Raw genomic sequence first — 15,646 nt, 5'->3', positions numbered from 1 at the left:
GCTTACCTGCTGCCATGGTAGGAAGCATGCTAGATCTTTCTTCATCCATCACAAAAGACCAGTCTTCATAAAAAGTGCTGCAAGTTGAAAGAGAAAGGGAAAAAGTTCTGAACAGTGGTTCTCTGCATCCATCAGCCCAACAACTCCCTTACATGGTTCCCTAAAAATCTGTGCCTGGTCATCCAAGGTCTCTGCCAGGCTGAAGCTTCTGGTTATAAACAAAGGATTGAACGTATGATGAATTCCTCATTCATCCCCTGAGCTTGAGTATACTGAAATAGGCATGAGATGGAAACTTGGTTATTTATGAAGCAGCAAAGAAGGGCACAAATGGAGGGGTGGCATCCAGTCAAGCAATCTCTCTAAGACATAGGCAGGAAATCCAAGCTGGCTCCCTAGGTGCCATGACCGGGCTACCACAAGAGACAAATTCAGAACTAGAGTTCCATGGCTCCATCAACCAGAGCGTTTGTATGTAATAACTGCTTGGGCTGCAGACCCGAAAGTCCAAGTTAGCCCTGGAAAGGGCTGGGAAGACCAACGGGCCCCACAACCTCAACCGGCAGAAGGAGAGAGGTCAGCAAGGCATCCAGGGCTTGTCCAAGCTCATCTGGCAATAATGGGACAGTCAGGGCTCTGAAGCAGGTGCCCCAGTCCAGCTCCCTAGCTCTTTACCTGACCCCTGCTAAGCAGTTACAAGCGAATGCCCTCAATCCCTGACTTCCCTACGAGGTCAGAGAACTTTCAATTAGTGGAGACAAAGCTCACAGGCTAAAGCAGGGTCAGCGGCGAGGGACCTACAGTGCAGCATGAGATGGGACGTATTCACCGCCGAAGGGACTGAGTACAACAGACAGAACAAAGGAACGCCCCACTTCTGATACACTTACCCAGCAGTGTCGGTGCAAGCGCAAACTACATGTTCAACCTGGCACTGCCACTCTACCTCCAATTCCCAACACTGTGATTCTTTAATAATCTGGGCCAGTTTCCGTGCATGTAAAAGAATTTGGTTTTCCCACATCTAGTTAGATAAGTGGCTAGAGATTCAGCTATGTTCAACTGTGATTCTAACAGCTGGATTCACTCTAATTGCTCATCATTACAGTCGACCTTGATAATGAGTTGTACAACTCTGAACTACTTGCAAATGATTTGCTGGAAAAAGCTTCGTGGAAATTCGTTTTAAGAAAGAGGAGTATGTTCTCCTCAACTAAAACTGCTTAATGCTCAGGGTAGGGTGGCACCCAGACATTCATAGCTTCTGGGCTCATACCTAAGCGTCACACAGGTGCAGTCAGCACAGTGGCCCCACAGCCCGAGCATACAGCCAGACAAGGCACTACAGGCAATGTCAGTGGGAGAACTTCAGGAGTATTTGTCAGAATCTTTGTGCACAATCCAGAACACCAAATGAATTGCTGGTAGACAGGTGACCACGAGCAGCGCACACACACAAACAGATGAGGAGACAAGCCAGGGAACACAGGGCAGCATATAAAACCATGGGAATGCATCACGGCATGAATGAAATACCAGCTTATTGAATTAAATGAAATTAATTCACTCAAATTAAATCCTCACTGTTGAGGATCCAGACACTGCTAATGTGGAAGCTATTCAAGGAACCAGCGCAGGACTGATCACTGTCCCTCTGCACCAGCAGGTGACAAAACACATGTCTAGTCCACCATTCTCAGACAGTAAATAACAGCCACTGACATAGAGTCATTGTTAACATCATGAGTACAGGAAAATGTCAGCACTGTCACATGTTTCTGAGAGGAACATGGCTGACAGTACTACAGTTGATGCATATTCAGTACCCTCCCCCCAGTGCTATGAGACAGCACATGCCTCACCTTGCTGAGCCAGGCTATGGCCATGTGATTTGCTGGCCAATGAAGTGTGAGTGGAAGTGAAGTATCTCTCTGGGCAGAAGCTTCAAAAGCCAGTGTTCAGTTCAACCACAGCCCCTTTTCCTACCTTGACAATCACAAAAGCATTTGTCAAGATGGAGCCTATGTCAGCCTGGGACCCTGGGATGGGAAACCCCGACTCATCCATGACAGACATGCAGCAGGGGGAAGAAGTAAACCTGGCTGTCTCAAGCCACTGAGGGTTTTATGATGTTTGTTAGAGCAACATAAACTGACCTATACTGATAGAGTGAACTGTAGGTTTACGATCAAGGGGGGAAAAAAGAAAACATCATAAAATAGTTTTTTGGGTTTTTTCCTTTTATTTTTTAAGATTTTATTTATTTATTCATGACAGAGAGAGAGAGAGAGAGAGAGAGAGAGAGAGAGAAGCAGGCTCCGTCCAAGGGATCCCGGGTCTCCAGGATCACACCCCACCCCAAGGCAGCGCTAAACCGCTGGGCCACCGGGGCTGCCCTGTTTTTTTGTTTTTTAAATAACAATTGACTTTTCTGCCCAGCACAAAACTTCCTTATTTCTTTCAGTCAGTTTGGGATTAACCTCAAAAACAAATAAACAAACAAACCAGAAGGAATTGCAAAGAACCCAGCACAAAGGAAAAGCAAACACAAAACAGCACTAAATCCCCAATTTAGTCTGAAAGCAGCCCAAATTAAAATTTCACCAAGTGAAGAGCAGGCTGTGCCCTGGGACAACAACTCTCTCCACATCCCACACCTAAATAACAATAAGCCTTTATGGAGTACTTGCTGGATGCAGGTGTCATGCAAGTCCTTTATGAGCATTCATTCTCTTGCTTATTCTCAGATCATCTGTGCACAGCGAATAAACTGGGACCATAAAAGGGGAACCTGGGTGCCCCCAACGGGGAGACCAGGATGCAAACCCAGGAGGTCAGTTTCTGCAATTCCAACCTGTCAGTTATGGTTATGCCTCCCCCGAAGCCCATCCCACGTACCTGAGCCTGCTACGGTCGGCCAGGAGCATGTGCAGGTAGCGCTCCAGAGAGTGTTCATTGAGGGCACAGCGCAGCCAGGCCCGGCCGCGGCCCACATCCGAGGCAATGTGGTGCAGGGAGTAGAAGCGAGGCAGCTCGTGCTTGCTGAGGACCTCCTTCACATAGAACCAGAACACCGGCTCTGCAGAGACAGGGATGAGTATGGTAGCACTTGGCCTGGGACGCACATCGTTCTAGAGTGACGTTCCCTAGGCATTTTTCAGGACTTTGAGTTCTTTCCTTAGCACAGAAAAGGAAGATACCATAGAGTATAATTTTGCACCTGGGTTTGTTTCTTTACTTGTCTAGATCATGAACGTTTTCCTGTCACATTTAAAGATCTTTGAAAACATGATTTTTGATGACTTCCCAGCCAAACATATTTAAGTATTTCTATACTTCTGGGAACATGATATATTGCCCATTTTCCCTACATACTGCTTTGAACATCGTTGTCCATAACTGTCCTCATTTCAAGTTCCTTAGAAAAGATTTCCATATGTCTGAGAATAGGAACAGATTTAAGGCTTTAATGGAAAGCTAGGAAAGTTTGTTTGTTTGTTTTTTTTTTTAATTTTTATTTATTTATGATAGTCACAGAGAGAGAGAGAGAGAGAGGCAGAGACACAGGCAGAGGGAGAAGCAGGCTCCATGCACCGGGAGCCCGACGTGGGATTCAATCCCGGGTCTCCAGGATCGCGCCCTGGGCCAAAGGCAGGCGCTAAACCGCTGCGCCACCCAGGGATCCCGGAAAGTTTGTTTTTATCCACAATGTAGTTACTGGATCTCCTTACATCCCACCTTTTTCATCCACATGCACACAGATTTATTCATAATTTTCACTCTAGTATATACCTCATGTTGTGATCAACTTTCATCACATAAGCTCATCAAGCCTTTTCCATGCTGTCAATAATAACCAGTAACATCAGCAAGGGCTGCTCCTGTGTGCAGAGCACCAGCAAAGTACCAGCCACTGCACTGAGGCCTTGACAGCCGTCCGCACTCCTCATAAGCAGTTATGTCATCTCTATGTCAAAGACAAGGTCCGAGGCCTGGCCAAAGGGTCAGTAAGCGGTGTGGCAGAAGGAGGCCTCGGAGCTACATGACTGCAAAGCACTAACTCTGACAGCCTTGTGTGGGGACGGAGGGCTCTACCCTCTTCAAGATAATCGTGTTCACACCTGCTCAGTATCCCACGGGAGAAAATGCTGAGTCTTTGCGGGCAGATGGGAATTCTCATCCAGAAGCTAAATAAGCTAAAAGACCCCTCTGAGAATGAAACAAGATCTTTCAACATTCCTTCTAAAAGAATGTAAATACACATATCTCCATTAAATGGACACTGGCTTAAGTTCACTCAAATGATTCAGTTCAGCTCAGGTAGCATGGACTACATTCGTAATGGGAGCCACGGACCGGCCACAGCTGTTGGATGAACAGGCCACAACAAGGGTTCATCCTTAACAAAGCTTCCAGTCTAGCAGGCTGGGCGACTGGGAAGAGATCCATCAACAGAATGACCTTGGCAGCTCACTCAGCCATGCCACCCTTCGGATTCCTCTCCCATAAAGTAAGCCCCAAAGTATAGAATCATCCAGAGATACTAGGGTGACTGGAGAAAAGGGAAGTAGAGGCTGAGCACGCTGGTCAGACCATGATGACCAACCACCATCTGCTTAGTGACTACTTTCTCAAATGAGAGCGACTGCATCGTTTCCTCTTCTCCTTTTCCTGATAATGGCAAATAAATGCACATGTATGCATATCTGTGGATGAAGCCAACCTCTGAATCAGTTTGAATAAATATCTCAGGAATGACTGGGGAAACCAACAGTGCGGCTCATTTAGGACTACGTTCTGTTTCAACCCCTAAATGCCACTCACAAATCCCCTTCCCGAACCCATGAGATCAGTCATGTGTAACAGCCTTTTTTCCACTCAAGGCTTCTCTCAGAAACCAGGACGGGGGAATGGTGAGAGCAATACCGTGGGCCAGCAGGCCAAGAACTTGTTTTGAAACATGCCAAACAACCATCTGGATCTCTATCATGATTCAAATCAGGTGACTCTCACCTGCATCTGGTCTTTCTGGAGAACTGCCGTGACCTCCCTCTGACCTTGAATGCACACGAGACACTTAACGTGTGTTTTCACCTTTCAATTTTGCAAATTGCGTAGTGCTACAGAATCCGTCTAAAGCCTGCCAAAGCGATGCCAACGATGATAAGAATTATCCCAGCAGGGCTCCACTTCCACTGCCAGCATTAATACGGTCTATTTCAAGTGCAGCTCACCTGCCACTTAACGCTTGCAGTGTCCGTAATTTAATTTGGGGCTATATACCGATCTCTTATTGCTCTGAAACCAGGGGGTAACTCCAGAAGTGGGTGAGGGTTTCTGGTTCTCCGAACACCTGAACACCATTTGCCCACAAGAACAAGAGCCTCGGAGAGGCAGTTGAGGCAAGCCACCTCCAGGGACACTTGTCAACAGAGGGGGACTCTAACATTACAGGTCTGCTGGTAAATTTTCTTGCAGGCCTAGACTGTAAGAGATGCTGAGATATTCTGGAGGACAAAAACCCGGACACAAATTCTAATTCAGGCACTGTATGACCTTGGGCAACTTTTTTTGTCCTTCATCTGTAAAATGGGGATCGCAGTACCTACCTTTAATTTATGATGAGGGGGGAAAAATGAGAAAATAAAGCATATGTGTAAAGTGCTTCATGCCAAGGCAGCACAGAAAGCAAAAAGCACCCCTTCCCTTTACCCCTAGTAGTTGCATCCCCCTTTCCTAGGAGAACAGCACCCCACCTGGTTCCCTGTGAAGTTGCCTTCAGCACTATGCACCTCTCCTCCCACAGTGCTGGACAAATAACCCAGACTGGACAATCACTCGGCCAAGCAGAATGTGTGCTGCAACTGGCCTCATTCAACCCACCCTTCTCCTGCCCTGGTTTGTTATTTTGAGCACCGTGATTTTTTTTTGTATTAATTTTGACTTTTTAAAAATATTGCATGAAAATGTTATGCCTCTCAATTGCTGAGTTTTTTGGTGCTGGGACCTGGACCACAGTGTTCTCCTCACAACTTCTACCTGAACCACCAGAGGAGAGACCTTGTCTCCTTAGAGAACTGAAGACAGGAAACAATGGTCTAATGGCCAAACCTGGCCTACTACTTGTCTTTGTAAGTGAAGTTTTATTGGAACAGTCATGCCCATTTGTAGACATAGTGTCTGTGGCTGCTTTCCAGCTACACAGTCATAGCTGGGAAGTTGCTACAGACACCTAAGGCCCACAGAGTCCAAAATACCTACTATCTCATCCCTTAAGGAAGAAGTTTGCCATCCACTATTTTAGAAGTAGGTGCTCTAATAATCATGTAAACCTGGAACCACCTTCCCTCCCTTTCATGTAGAGTATGCCCACCTGGGAAAGACACCTACCCAGACAGAAGCAGGGCTGAGAGGCAGAGACAGATGTGGGGGATGCTGAGCCCCTAAACCCAGTTCTCCCTCCAGTCTTCTTAGTTCCTTGAGGTAGTAATGCCCTTTTTTGCTGAAGTTGTCTAAGTGGCTTGCTGTCACCTACAACCAAAAGCCTGATGCAATGAGAGAGGGTATTCTTCAGTCATCTGATAATCATTTACAGAGGAGGGGCAACCCTCCAGGCACTAAGCAGGGCCTACGTGCATACAAGTGACAAATGCATCCCTCAAAAATAAAAAATTTTTAAAAATACCATGGCTCAATGAGAAACAGAAAACCAACTACAAGGAACTAGGCTCTTAATAAACAAAGGCTTAATTTTCTCACAGATTTAGTCTGGAGGTAGACAGCTGATTCAAAGGCTCTGTCATGGGCAGAATTTCCGACCTCTTGACCTTCACCTCACTGTCACAGAGAACTGCCACCACCCTGGGTATCCCATCGACAATCGGAGCAGAAAGAAAGAGGACAAGATAAAGCCAGCTCTATCACTATCACCTTTTTTAAGAAAAGGATAAGTAATCTGAGAAAACCAAGAGGAACAGAGATCTAGAATGTCAAGACTGGCTGAATCACTCATGATCCATCACCCAGGGGATATCCCATGGCCCCGAGCAAAATCAAGGCTCTGTTAAGCCAAAGAAGAAATGGGGAAAACTAACAGAATCACCCATACGTGCCATCAAGGATTCCAGGAACATAAGGCAACCAAGTGCTCCCTTCTAAACCAGCCTCAGGCTTAGGTAACCCCAAGGGCCCCTCAAACCCCAGTCACATCCAAATCTGGAGGAGCCTGACTACAAGACACAAAAAGATCAGCAAAGCAGAGTTCCTGACTAGAGGCCGCAGCTTTGTCACTCAGCCATCTCCTAACCAGCCACAGGACTGCCTTCTGAAACTAGAACTCAGGAAGTGTGGTTTAAACATCACATAGTAAAGACTTCTTAAAAGTCTGTAAACGTGATACTTTTTTTTTTTTTTTGCTTTCTAAAAATTGTGGTAAAATATACATAATAAAATTTAGCACTTTAACCATTTTTAAGTGCATAATCCAGGGGAATTAAGTACATTCGTGGTGTTGTGCGACCATCACACTATCCATTTCCAGAACTCTTCCATCATCCCAAACAGAAACTCCATACCCAGGAAATGATAACTCCCTCATTCTCCCCTCCTCCCGGCCCCTAAGGCTCTCTATTCTCCTTTCTGTCTCTATGATTCTGACAATTCTAGATAGTTTGTATCAGTAGAATCATACACTATGGGACCTTTCATATCTGGCTACTTTCACCTATCAGAATGTTTTCAAGGCACATCCACGTTCTAGTATTTCTCAGTATTTAATTTCTTTCTATGACTGAATAATACCCTACTATGCATATATACCACCTTTTTATTCATCCATTCATCTGCCAAAAGACATTTGGGTTATTCTATCATTTGGTTCTTAGAATAATGCTTCTAGGTACATTCATGTATAAGTATGTTTGAGTCCCTGCTTTCAATTCTTTTAAGTCTGTATTTAGGAGTAGAATTGCTGGATCATACAGTAATTCTAGGTTTACCTTTTTGAGGAACCACCAAACTATTGTCAATGGTGGTTACACCATTTTACATTGATGTATCTTTTGTTTGTTTTTGAGATGAGATTGTCTTTATTTCTCTGCCACTGAAATTAAGTCCACTATTAATTCCCTTCCAGTTAGAAAAAAACTGGGATCCCTGGGTGGCACAGCGGTTTGGCGTCTGCCTTTGGCCCAGGGCGCGATCCCGGAGACCCGGAGATCCCGGTGCATGGAGCCTGCTTCTCCCTCTGCCTGTGTCTCTGCCTCTCTCTCTCTCTGTGACTATCATAAATAAATAAAAATTTTTTAAAAATTTTAAAAAAACTAAACTTCCCAATTAAAGGTTAACATAGCCACTTCCAGGTTTATTTTTTAATTGTGGTAAAATTCACTGAATATAAAATTTACCATTTTTAAAGTTTATAATTCAGAACTTGATACATTTTTTAAAGAACAAATAAATGCACAATAATCTGAGATATTGAATTAATTTTGAAGACTCCAGTCTATTTAAATCTAAAAACTAAACATCGGGCAGCCCAGGTGGCTCAGTGGTTTAGCACCGCCTTCAGTCTAGGGTGTGATCCTGGAGTCCGGGATCGAATCCCACATCAGGCTCCCTGCATGGAGCCTGTTTCTCCCTCTTCCTATGTCCCTCCTTCCCTTCTTTTCTCTCTCTCTCTCTGTTTCTCTGTCTCTCATAAATAAATAAAATATTTTTAAAAATAAAAACTAAACATCCCTACTGACTCCACAGAACAAGGGCCAATTAGCTTGGTGGAGGTAGGTGGAGATCAGAAGAACAGACAAGACAAGGAGGATGATGAACTGCCACTCACTGTCCATCCATGGCTTGGCTCCTCTCCCACCTCTGGGCTTCCATCCTGTTCCACTCTCCACCTTACTCACCCTGCTACAGCCTCACCCATCCCCTTGATGCTCCTCTGACACGCCAAGCATGCTCCATCTGACACCTGCTCAGCCATGAACAGAAACCACACCAGGTAGTCCACTGAAGGAATTTAACACAGGGCATCTGTTACAAAGACTCTGGCAGGGCTACAAAGCCAAATAGGAGATAATGAGGCCACCTAAAGACTACTGATGCCAGAAAGCCAATCCATCCCTGAAGCCAGAGGAACAGAAGGAAGAGGTAGTATAAAGAGTATAAGAACTACATGAAAGGGGATTTAATAGCAGAGTTAATTTCAGTTGCAGAGAAATAAAGGCAATTCCATCTCTACTCAAAAAAAAAAAAAATTACCAATGTAAAATGGTACAGTCACTGTTGACAACAGTTTGGTGGTTCCTCAAAAAGGTCAACACAGAGTTACTGTACAATCCAGAAATTCCAGGCATACATACAGACCCATCAGGCAACAGCTGGACTGTGGCAGAGGCACCAGGAGGGCAGGGAAACAAGAACACCATGGCCTGACCCAGGGGGCCACATGGGACATCTATGGACCACAGAGGAAGCACAGCACTGCTAGACATGCCTCCTGAAGCTGGGAAGAAATGCTCTAGCCTCCCTCTTCCTCTCACCTTCTAAACCCATCACCACCTCCCTCTGGCCGAACAGGAAGACAGTGAGCAAGGGGGCCTGGGAAACAGACTCTGCAGGGAAAGGCAAAGAATAAATGTGAGAGCAGAGGCAAGTGACTGTAAGCTTTCAACTTGTTGAACTGCAAAGGATTCCTTCCCCAGGTAACAGCAGAGCTACTCCCCTTATTCCCTGATGTCTCTACTGAAAAGTCCCATAAAGAAGGCTGCTGACCACTCCATGCAAAGGAGTGAACGCCCACACCCTCGCAAGCTACTAGTTGCTCATCAAAATCTCTCTTCCTGAACCCCTAGACACTTCCCAGCCTGCCTGTGGCGGCCAGGTGACTCAAAGTCTCCACCAACCCAGGTGCTTTTCGCAGGCTTGACTCATTCATTCCTGTCTTCTGCCTGGCCCCCGAAGTTGGCAGTCCTGAGCTCTAACAACTCAGCATAGCACACCTGGCATTCACCCACGGTATACAAGAGTCTACAGCACCTCCTTTATTACAAAGTGGGAACCTTCTCTAGTGCCAAACGAAGGACTTCTAAAGCTTGTGTCTTGTCTCTTTTTAGGGATGTTCCCCATCCTTTGCTGAAGGTCATTTTCATGCCGACAGGAACAAAGCAAAGGATCCATGGATCCAACAAGCCAGATAATTATGGACTAAAAATTGACAACTCTGAGGCCAAATTTACCAGAGTTTTAATTTACTAGACCTTAGGATCAAACATCTTTAAAACAGCCAGAGGTCACTCCTGGCCAAAAGGCATCAGTCTGCCTATATGAGATCCTAAACTGCTGGGACAGTTTCATGCCTCTGGGTAAGTAGCCCAAGCCCTCGGCCACCCCAGCTGTCACAGACCCTCCCCAGGACTCTACGGACAACCCCATAATCTAGGAACTCGCTGATTAATACCTAGCCGGGAGGCGGGTAGCGCCCTGGCTATGGCTCTCTCCCTAAGCCAGTGGTTCCCAACCAGCTGTTAAACATTCTCATCAGCACCCCTGGACAGAGCACAGTATTTTCTTTCTACCTTCCACTGACATCCTTCCCAAGTCTCTTGCACCAGAGCTAGCTGATTTGCAAGTTCATGAATACAGCAGAGAGACAAAGAGAGGGAACTGAAAGCTGTGCAGGGATGGAAGGGCGGTGGAGTGGACTTCCCCTCACAATCAAAAGGATGGGCCCAGGCTTCTCCTGGCCCATGAAGCTTCTCCAAAAATACTTTTCTACAGAAATGAAATTGTTACCCAAGGTGACCCAATGAAGCAAAATATAAATTCTGCTCTGAGTTAAAATGCAATCAACCATTTTCAAAAATCCCCACTGAGGATTAAGGAAGTCCAGTTCTCTAATTTTACAGTTGGGTATGTATTAATACCACCTGCTTTCAGCTGATTATAAAAGAAGATGTGCACACAGCAGAGGGTGGGGTCTGGCTTCCAGGGACAAGAAAGCAGCAGGACCAGTCCTCAAGTCTGGGTCCTGGAGTCATTATTTTGAACATCCGTTTTGGTGGCCAGGGACCTTGCAATACATTGGAGCTATGAGGAAGAGTGATAACAGATCTGGTCCTTGACCATCAAGAGAGACAGTCACAAAAACAGATAGTGCCATAAATAGGTTTGATAAGAGGAGGACTCAAGACTAATGAGGGCTGGGGAGGGGGAGGCAGAAAGGAGACATGCAGAGGAGGGGCACAGGCCAGCTGAACTGGGTAAGGAGCTCATGAATGACTTCTTGGGAGGAAATCTGAGATTTCAAGAAAGAAGAGATCAAAATCACATTCACCTCCATTTGAATGGCTAGTATCAAGAAATAAATACATGAAAACAACAAATGTTGGCAAGGATGTGGAGAACTTGGAACCCTCGCACACTGCTGGTGGGGACGTACAACGGCATAGTCACTACAGAAAACAGTATAGCAGGTCTTCAGAAAGTGAAACACAGAATTACTATCTGATCCAGCAATTCCACTTCTGGGTACTTATTCAAAAGAACTGAAAGCAAGGATTTGAATAGTTATTTGTACAACCTGTATTCATGGTAGCATTATTTAGCAGCCAATAAATGGATGTCCATTCACAGATAAGGAAATAAAGTGGTGTGTGGGTGTGCATACACACAATAGAATATTATTCAGCCTTAAAAAGGAAGGAGGGGATCCCTGGGTGGCTCAGCGGTTTGGCACCTGCCTTCGGCCCGGGGCGTGGTCCCAGAGCCCCAGGATCGAGTCCCGTGCCAGGCTCCCTCCCAGCCTGCTTCTCCCTCTGCCTGTGTCTCTGTCTCTCTCTCTCACTCTGTATCTCTCATGAATAAATAAATACTTTTTTAAAAAAGGAAAGAAATTCTCCCATACTACATGAACCTTGAAGACATTATGCTAAACAACATCAGCCTTAGGTACATGGAGTATATAAGTGAGCCTCACTCACATGAAGCACTTAAGATAAATCATAGAGTACGAAAGCCAGGGGCTTGGGGCAGAGAGAATGAGGAGTCAGTGTTTAATGGGGATGGACTTTCAACATGGGAAGATGAAACGGTTTGAGAGATGGAAGGTGGGGATGGTCATACAATGTGTACACTTAGAATGATTTAAATGGTCACTTTCATATCATGTACACTTTGCCACAATTTAAAAGAGAAAACAGAAGTTTGAGTTGGTAATATGTGAACAAGAATTGGGGAGGGAGGAGGGAGTGGAAGAGTAAAAGCAATGAACACGTCCAGATTTGATAGCTTCAAATGTAGAAACCAAGCATGCTGTTCAAAATGTAGGATTTAAACACCGAAACTGGTCCCTGACAATGAAGAGACAGTGGTACTGAACACCTTCTCCCCTAGACTGTCTAGTATTAACACTTTAATTGCTCAATTATGAAGCGGTCCCAGGGGTTCCCCGGGCAAGGGCTCTGGCAGTAGGGCAACATGGAGGACTCAGGTCACGGTTTCTTTACCACCTGGTTGGAAGTGTTGCAATGCCCTACCTGCAAGCTGCATGTTAGTCCTGGGTGTGGGGTAGAGTTTAGAGAAAGAGCAGAAACAGACAAAGCTGGTAGAGGACAGATCTTGGGACCCAGGTCAAGGAGTGTGTCCCCTGCCCCATCTCTGAAGAGAAACATGACAGTGCTTTAAGTAGAGGGCGGGGAACAGGTTGGTCACTGAAGAATCCCCAACCCTCAGCCTGGCACAATGTGCAGAGTGGATCAGGGAGGATGGAGATGGAAGGCAGAAAGACAAAATATGGCAGAGGGAAAGGACAAAGAGGCTGTAAGGAAAACCAAGGGCTGTCCAGGAAAGCCGAGGAAAGGGTAGAGCCATAGGTTAAGCCATAGGTTAACACAGGAACCAATGGAGCTGAAGATGAGGATTCAGTTGTGAAACCTGCAATAAGCCTATGGTGCATCCAAATAGACATGGAAGAGAAAGGGCCCCAGGAAATGATGTGGACTGCAGGTAGAACTTCGAGTCATCTGCACATGGAGAGCAATTTTCACCAAGGAATTCAGACAGGATGTGTATGCACAGAAATGAGAGGCAACAAAAGAATCCGCAGATGAATGATATTTACTATTTGAGGGTGTAGAAATGATATATAAGAAGGATGAACAAAGAAGCAGCAAGTATCCCAGGAGGTCGTGGCACTGCAGAAGAGAGGGGGGATTGGTGGGTCAACATCGGAGGGTCCTTGGTGCCAAGGGCTGCTGAACAGGCAAGGAATATTAGACTTAAATTTTACAGGACAGACAGCTAGCTCAATGATAGCAGGTGTGTCTCTGGTATGTTCTGAACCAGGCCTACGACCTTGTAATGGACTGCCACCACATAACCTCATGATGATCCATCAGTCATTAACAAGAACATCAAATTACAAGGTTTTGCCATGAAATGGCAGTACTCTGGTCTGAATGTGTCCCTCCAAAATTCCTATGTCAAAATCCTAAAGATGATGGTGTTAGGATGTGGGGCCTTTTAGAGGACCCTGACATCATGAAGATAGTCTTCATGGAATGGGATTAGTGCTCTTATAGAAGAGGCTCCAGAGGGATCCCTTGTCCCCTTCCATCATGTGAGGACACAGTGAGGAGGCAGGGGCTGTGGACCAGGAAGAGGGTCCTCACTCAACCGTGCTGACACCTTGATCTTAGACTTCCCAGCCCCCAGAAATATGAGAGGTAAACTGCTGTTGTTGATAAGCTCCTAACTCTGTGGTATTTTGTTATGGCAGCCCAAATAGACTACAACAGGCACTAACTGCAATGTTTCGTTCTCCTTTCTCCAATAGAAGGAAAAATACTTTGCTTTTCCATACTGCATTCTGCATTGGTGACTCTAGGCATCCAACATCTGCAAAACCCTCCAATTCCAAGTCACGCCTATGTAAGTCTCAGTCACTTTTAATTCATTTTCATCAAATCTAAAAATCAATCTTTGTTCTTTTCCTTCAAATTTAATCACTTCCTTTGTAGACCTCTGCTGGTATAAGGTATCTTGGCAATCATGAAATACAGTACTGTGCAAACTAAAATAATAAAATATGAATATATTTTGATTGAAATACTGATATATTTCCAGATGCTATGCTAGGAGATAGGAAGTCAGAGGAAGTAAAACAGACATGATGCCCTGGGGTCCCAAAGTTTACCATCTAGTCATCTAGGTAAAGAGACAACAGACAAGTGAATATAGTGTGATAAAGTAAAGTGGAATCCCCTGTCCTTGTTCCCTAAGACAGGGATTACCAAACTTCTCTAGAGGGCTGAATATTAGGTACTTCATACCTTATGGGACAAATGATCAGTTACAACTGCCTAAAAGCTGCCATGCAGAGTAAGTAGATGAACATGTGTTGCTGTGTTCCAATAAAACTTTATTTATAAAAATCCATGGCAGAAAAAAAAAAATCCATGGCAGGACACAGTTTATCCACCTCTGCTCTAAGTGATTATAACTTACAATACTTGCTGCTTCATTTACTCATGAATTCAAACTGGGGAAGAACATGATCTTTCAGAGAGTCCCCTCCTGGAAACAATATGCCATTATGAATAAAATAGTAGGAGCTTCAGAATCACAATCACTAAGACCTAAGGCCAAACCCTGGCTCTGCCATACTTATTACATCTGGAGTATTAAGAAAATTCTTAGAGCCTCATTTTCTTCATCTATCATTCACTATGCATAGTCATTTCAGAAATAAAATGGAACAATAACAAATCCCCTGGCTCACAGGAGCTGCTCAGTATGTCAAGAAATGTTTGCTTGACATTGTCTATGTTTGCTGCTCAGCAAACAAGAAAGCCAGGCCTATGGTCAGCCAATTCATCAAAACAGAGAAACACCCAGGTTTCATTTCCAAGATTAACTTAAGTCTAAAGACATAGGTATAGAGGTGGTTAATTCAGAAGACCCTACCAAGGTACATCTTTCTGAGCTGCCGTACTGGCTTTTGTCCTCAGATTTGTCCCCCTTCAAAATCTCAAGACCATTGCTATAGCTTCAAATGTCACAGTCTCATGCAACAACCCAACACCATAAAATAAGTCTTAGGCCTCCATTCAAAAAGCAAAAATAGGGAAGCCTGGATGGCTCAGCAGTTAAGACTCTGCCTTTGGCTCAGGGCGTGATCCTGGAGTCCTGAGATCGAGTCCCACATCGGGCTTCCTGCATGGAGCCTGCTTCTCCCTCTGCCTGTGTCTCTGCCTCTCTCTTCACTCTCTCTGAATGAATAAATAAATAAATCTTTAAATAAATCTTTAAATAAATAAATAAAAATAAAAAAATAAAAGCAAAAATATTTCCCAGATGGCCCTCAGCAGACTCCTTCCTTCCCCTTGGTCAGAATTATGTCCCATGTCTATTCCAAAAGCAACTACTGGCAAGCTGATAATTATTAAGGTTGGCCTGATCTGATCTAGATTCACTCCCCCTGGAGCTAGCTTCAGGCCTGAAGCTCTTGAAAACCCAACATGTGAACAAAATCAGAATTCTATTAGCAAGAAAGAAGGGGGAGAGCAGTTTCTGCTATAATTATTCACACTAACCTGCGTAACTGAAGAGAGAGTTACACAAACTGCAGGACCAGACTCTAAAATGC

General features: G+C 44.9%; 1 protein-coding gene across 7 annotated transcripts in view; it reads right to left on the bottom strand.

Annotated features, from left to right (window-relative positions):
* Positions 1-15,646, bottom strand: part of SNX29 (sorting nexin 29) — a 528,280-nt gene that overhangs the window by 458,756 nt on the left and 53,878 nt on the right. For all 7 annotated transcript variants that reach the window (XM_072835835.1, XM_072835833.1, XM_072835832.1 and 4 more), the window contains exons 5-6: positions 2,899-3,079; positions 7-77 (exon numbers count right to left, since the gene is read on the bottom strand). In XM_072835835.1, coding sequence (XP_072691936.1) covers positions 7-77; positions 2,899-3,079 — 252 coding nt within the window. The remainder of the gene's footprint in view (positions 1-6; positions 78-2,898; positions 3,080-15,646) is intronic.

The sequence above is a fragment of the Canis lupus genome, chromosome 8, assembly GCF_048164855.1.
Source record: "Canis lupus baileyi chromosome 8, mCanLup2.hap1, whole genome shotgun sequence".
Classification (NCBI taxonomy): Eukaryota; Metazoa; Chordata; class Mammalia; order Carnivora; family Canidae; genus Canis; species Canis lupus.
The sequence above is the reverse complement of the archived record's forward strand: the minus strand, read 5'-3'. Positions and strand labels throughout refer to the sequence as shown.